Source organism: Salvelinus sp. IW2-2015, linkage group LG15 (assembly GCF_002910315.2).
Source record: "Salvelinus sp. IW2-2015 linkage group LG15, ASM291031v2, whole genome shotgun sequence".
Classification (NCBI taxonomy): Eukaryota; Metazoa; Chordata; class Actinopteri; order Salmoniformes; family Salmonidae; genus Salvelinus; species Salvelinus sp. IW2-2015.
Genome location: NC_036855.1, coordinates 62,002,508 through 62,008,547, shown reverse-complemented (window position 1 = coordinate 62,008,547; position 6,040 = coordinate 62,002,508). Strand labels below are relative to the sequence as shown.

The following is a 6,040-nucleotide window of genomic DNA, read 5'->3' as shown; positions in this document are numbered from 1 at the left end:
GAAAACAGCAGGTCTGGGACAGGTAGGGGTTCCGTAACCACAGGCAGAACAGTTGAAACTGGAATAGCAGCAAGGCCAGGCGGACTGGGGACAGCAAGGTGTCATCATGCCCGGTAGTCCTGACGTATGGTCCTAGGGCTCAGGTTCTCAGAGAGAAAGAGAGAACGAGAGAATTAGAGAGAGCATACTTAAAATTCACACAGGACACTGGATAAGACAGGAGAAGTACTCCAGGTAACCAACTGACCCTAGCCCCCCGACACAAACTACTGCAGCATAAATACTGGAGGCTGAGGCTTCATACATTCAAACACACACACACACACACAGAACATAGATACTGTGCATACTACATTTATTTCTAGATAAGACAGGGAGTGTATTTGTAAACATGTCTATGGTAAAACCCACAGCATGCAGTGTTAAGGAAAAGGAACACAGCTATTCAGGGGTTAATGTGGATACAGTWSGTGATGTAATAACCTGGGGATTAATGTTACTGTAGATTATCATCAGTACTCATGGTTAACCTTCTGTTCAACCCCTCCTATTACACTAAATATTACACTAGATGTGAGGGAGTTATTCAATAGAAAGTGGATCATTTAACTGTGTGAGCCTGGTAGAACTACCAGTATTATGAACTTTGATAAAAATCTCATTTTGGTGCCATTTCATCCCCTTAGCCTCTTTGAAAAGCTACACAGAATGACGGCCCTGTGGTAATTGTAGTCCAAAGAAATAAAAACCTGAACTCTGAAATGAGAGAGGAAATAAAGGGACAGAGAACTACAGTAAAAAGGTTTAGTGAAGTGGATAAAATGAGAGTTTCAGAGTTTTAACTCCTTAAATAAAACATGTGAGTGAGTATAGGGAGGCTCTGAGGCGGTGGTTCATTGAAACGGAGGTAGTGAAACTGAAACAGTAGAGCTACTGTCACTAGACAGCCTTTTACATAACAACACACATTCTCTTTTCCCTGTGAGCAAAGCACAGCACAGGACAGTGAAACAGGCTCTGTAGAAAGACAGGAGCACCAAGATATCTGAAAATAGAACAAGTAAGACAAACGSTTTCTCATCTGACAATTGAAATGYTATAAAAACAGAATTTTCCACTTTGAAACGTACACTGTGGGGTTCCATTGCAGAAAATGTAATAATTGTAGATTTTTCAACACATTTTGAGATTCTAGATTGGTGGCTATACGCTTTCTGTTGCAACCCAAATGCCAATTCTGGTATTTTATGCAGTGTTTATATAGACTGTGTGTGTGTGTGTGTGTGCGTGTGTATTCATGTATGTGTGCACGTATGTGTGCAAGTGTGTGTGTCTGTGTTATACAGCATTGTGCACAGCAGGGTGGGTCCATAAACAAATGTCACATAAGACATCCTCAGGAGAAGATGGATAGGCATGGTCACCCAAAATAGCCTGTTTGTCACGCACTGCTTCCTGAGGCTAGATGCACAGCGGCTAAATATGATTACCAGCACACAGCATAAATGCATCACAAAACACACCTGCCAAACATGAATTAAAGGAGATCATGGATGCAGGAAGGGCTAGACTGTGACAACGAACACTCACTCTTACCTGTCTCATTTGCTCTCTCCCTCTGTTCCTGTGTGTGTGCGTACGTGTGTATTAACATGTCTGTGCGTGTGTGTATGTGTGTGTGTGTTTGCCACCAGAGCCCAATAAAGACATCCAGAAGTTGCTGAAGCCCTCCAGCTCAGGGGACCTTTCCAAGGAGTTGTACCATCACCCAGTGGGGGAAGAGGAGGGAGGGCTTCCAGGACACACCGCTGGCCTGCTGCACGTCACCGAGAGGAGACGTGAGTACCGGGGTAAGGGGAGCGATGGAGGAGTGGTGGATTAATGGATGGAGGGAGGGTGGATTGGATGGATAGAAAAAAGGAGTGGGGAGGATGGAGAGGATAGTAATTAAGGGATGGCTAAAGGATGGTAGTTGGATGAAATTTTAACAATATAATATGGCTAGTAAGCCAACATTTTTAAAACCTGTACGGTTCTACAAACCTTTAGATTGAGAAAAGTTATTTATAGAACCAACCAAGGGTTGTAACCAGCCCAGACCCTTTTATTGCTCTATGGAAACTTTTTTTAAAGGTTTTATAAAGAACCATGAAAAAAGATTCTATATACAGTAGCAACAGAAAAGGACCTTTCTCAATCTCAAAGGTTATTTGTAGAACCGTAGCGTGGTTTTTATTCTGGTTTACTAGCCATATTATATTGTTAAAATTCCATTGCAGTTTTTATTGTGTTTTATTAACAAGTTAAATCAGGTGTGTCAGCTCTGGAATGGCTGTGTGTCCCTGAGGAGATTATTGATCACTACTGACTTAGTCAATCATTCTGAATTGACACAAGGCCATATGTGAATCTTTCACAAGACAACATCACTGGCCTTAGTCATATATAATATTTAATAGCGTAACACAACAGTTTAGAACAACTGGAATTACACTCTCACTCACGGTTGCAAAAAAAGAGCTGTGAATAAACCACTCCCCAAAATATTCGAATGAGCCGCCGCACCTACATTTTAATTATCACTAAAATAAAATAAAATTGAGCTGCAAAAAACCATTGAAGGGCTCAAAGGGTTCTTTGGGTCAGGATGGTTCTATATAGAACCATCTCCCTTCCCAAAGAACCCTTGAGAAACCTTCATTTTTCTTGTGTGTAAGAGGTGGGTCATTTTTTTTGTTTGGCGTTGGGGCACAGGTACACACTGTGGTCAGTTCGTCACTTCCTCTGGCGTTAAATTGGAATATATTGCACCCATCTTCCCAGTTCCCCTGACCCGACTTCCACCCTGTCCTGTACCCATCCCCACATCCAATCCCCGCGCTATAAGGCATCATTGTGTGTCTGTCCCCCCACAGAGGGAACCATGTGTCACTGTGCCTATCTGCACCAGGCCCAGGGGCTGAGCCAGAGGCAGACAGACACAGAGACAGACACAAGCCTCACAAGGAGGTCTTTATCTAGACAACGACTAAACACCCATTCAGGGAGATGGCCACTACAGCCCAGTATTTGTGTCCTTCTGCCTTAATGAGACACTTGGGGCAAAGTTACCCTACAGACAGAGAGGGAGGGAGGGGGAAATGTGGTACTCTGTCAAATCCCATGTGTGGTGCTTTACAAAAACCCTTTAGTTACATCATAAAACTAGTACATTTCTTTTCTACAACAGTTTATGAATTGTGGGGAGCGAATAGGATAAAGTTGTTAATAGCCCTCTTGCTGAGTTTGGCTGGACCCAATGACTTTGTTACCTCTAGATAAGGCCAAGTCCAGTTTACTGGCTCTGAGCCATGCATCACACTGTGCACTATAACCAATCCTACTGAGACACAGTGGAAGCCCCTGTTAAAGCCTGAGTGTATGAGAGTGTTTGGGAATCATTATAGCCTCATTACAGGCTGTTGTTAAGACTGACTGTTCTATAATGTGCTCATCGTTTTGCTAAAGGGGGAGACCCTTACAACCATCTCTCTAGCTTACCCCGTCTCCCCCCCTCGATCCTCATTATAGGCTGCTCTGGCTAGGCTAATGATCAGTGAGCCATGGGGTGGCTGGGGGGCCTTGGGGGGGGGGGCGTCAGATACAGAGGCATTCTACTATTTGATGGAGCCCCCAGTCTCTCCGCCGCTCCCCTCAGCCAGACTACTGCTATTTACAGCCCAGCCTACCAGGCAATTATCTCAGTCTTCACTAAGGCAGATTACCCCTCTTCTCCCTCATCTTTCTCTTCCCAGATTTGTTTTCCCAAACTCTTTCTTATCTCTCACTCTCTCTCAATTTGTCTTTCCAATTGAGTTTGTCCGTTCCTATTTTCCATTACATGTATACTCTTCCCTCTCCCCTTATCTTACATTCTATTACATTTTCAATATAGAGTACATCCTGGCAGAGAGGAGAGACAGAGAGATCCCTGAGTCCACCACAGAGAGTGGAGGGGAGTGAGAGAAGGCAGAGCGAAGAGAAGAAGGGAGAAGAACAATAAAAAGGAAATACCTGAGGCTGCATTTAAGTAGGGGCCAAAAGCCAAAGAAACAGCAAAAGTCATTTCTAAGTCCTCTTTATTTTTTTCTCATTTTCAATTTGTAACCGTCAGCCAAAAATAGCAGGACAAGAAGGACAAGTGGTTGGTTTGGGTGTGTGTGTGCGCTTCACAAGTGGGCTACCGCATAGCATCCTTTAAACAGCTGCCATACTAGTCTACTGTATAACTGACACCTTTCCTTCTCAATGTGAATGTATTATGGGTCTAGTCCCGCCAATGGGCTCCCAGAGAGACACTTAATGAGTTGAGAGAGAGCAGCAACCGTTTCTCTCCATCTCTCTCACCAACCTTGCTGGGAGGGAAAATGTGTTACTGATCAATTATTCAAGGAGAAATGGGGGTGGGAGAAGACAGGAAAGAAGAGAGGAGGGGTAGAGGAGGGGTTAGAGGAGAGTAGAGGAGGGGTAGAGGAAAGAAATTAACAAAGGGGACTGGGATGACTAACTAGTTTAGAGAGAGACAGAAAAAGAGAGAGAAAGCGGAGGTGGCATTTCTTTATAACCCCTTCTGTCTTCATCTCCCCTCCACCCCTCTCTCTCCTAACTCATTCTCTTCCCTCCCTCCCAAATCTCTTTCTCTCCCTTCCTCTCTCCTGCTCTTGTTGGGAGATTCAAAGAGACAGACAGCCATGGACAAGCCTATTTCGGGCCTCTGGGGAGAACTCATCCAGTAGAAGCTATTCTCAAAGTCTGATCTTAGGCCTGCCCTCCCTCCCTTCATCCCTCCCTCCCTTCCACACACACACACATAAACATTGTACCCTACATCCCTCTCCCATATTCACACTTCCCCTCCATCCCTCAATACATTCTTAAACCCAAATAATTTTCTCAGGGAGGGGTTGCACCTCACGGATGCCCTGAGGGTGTGTCGGCTTAGAGGACTGATGAGGTAGAATATAGTATGGGGTTATTAGAGTACGACAGCACCCTCCATATAATAGATTTTGTAGATGTATTAAAATATGCATGGGCACATTTCATTATCCAGCTTGCTCAGAATCTAGTCTAATGGCTAGAATATAGCCAAAACCATGCCACATACCAGGTCTTCATTCAGAATCAGAGCTGCTCTGCTGCTGTGTGAGACCGCTGACAGCTGTGGACGAAGGCTCTTTCATTCCCCCATCTAAACCAATATGGGGCAGGTATTGCTTCTTTCAGGTCCGTTACTATGGCTATCATGACCTTTTTAGCCTTGTGTTATCTCAGCCTCAGAGTCTGAGCGAGGCTAATGTCATGCTGTTACGCCTGACAGGCTTCGGTAATGCATTTTATTAAAGTCGTAACGTGGGTGACCGGACCAGCTTTATATCTGGTCAGGTAGTTAAAGAGTTAAAGAGCCTGGCCTGCACAGCTCTAATGGCTCTGCTTAATACAGTCGTGCCCAATTCAAATCAAATCAAATCAAATCAAATCAAATCAAATTTTATTAGTCACATACACATGGTTAGCAGATGTTAATGCGAGTGTAGCGAAATGCTTGTGCTTCTAGTTCCGACAATGCAGTAATAACCAACAGTAATCTAACCTAACAATTCCACGCTACTACCTTACACACACACACAAGTGTGAAGGGATAAAGAATATGTACATAAAGATATATGGATGAGTGGTGGTACAGAACGGCATGGCAGATGCACTGGATGGTATAGAGAACGGTATATACATATGAGATGCAGTACTGTAGGGTATGTAAACATTAAAAGTGCATAGTGTAAAATGGCTAGTGGTACATTATGCATAAAGATGGCAAGATGCAAGTAATGAATATAAGATTAACAGTACTATACATATAGATGGGTAATGGGTATTAAACATTGTATTAAGTGGCATCTTAAGATGGCTAGCACTCCGCTTATCTCTCTCATTTATTTAATCATCGTGTGAGCATTCCTCTTTTCTTAACAAAACTATAAGTTTTCCAGAGTTCTCATCC

General features: G+C 43.6%; 1 protein-coding gene across 2 annotated transcripts in view; it reads left to right on the top strand.

The window, feature by feature from the left end:
* dbndd1 (dysbindin domain containing 1) overlaps window positions 1-6,040 on the top strand; it is a 27,918-nt gene that overhangs the window by 3,438 nt on the left and 18,440 nt on the right. Inside the window, exon 2 of one of the 2 annotated variants that reach the window (XM_024001130.2) lies at window positions 1,695-1,850. In XM_024001130.2, coding sequence (XP_023856898.1) covers window positions 1,695-1,850 — 156 coding nt within the window. The remainder of the gene's footprint in view (window positions 1-1,694; window positions 1,851-6,040) is intronic. The other variant, XM_024001131.2, reaches the window with a different exon arrangement.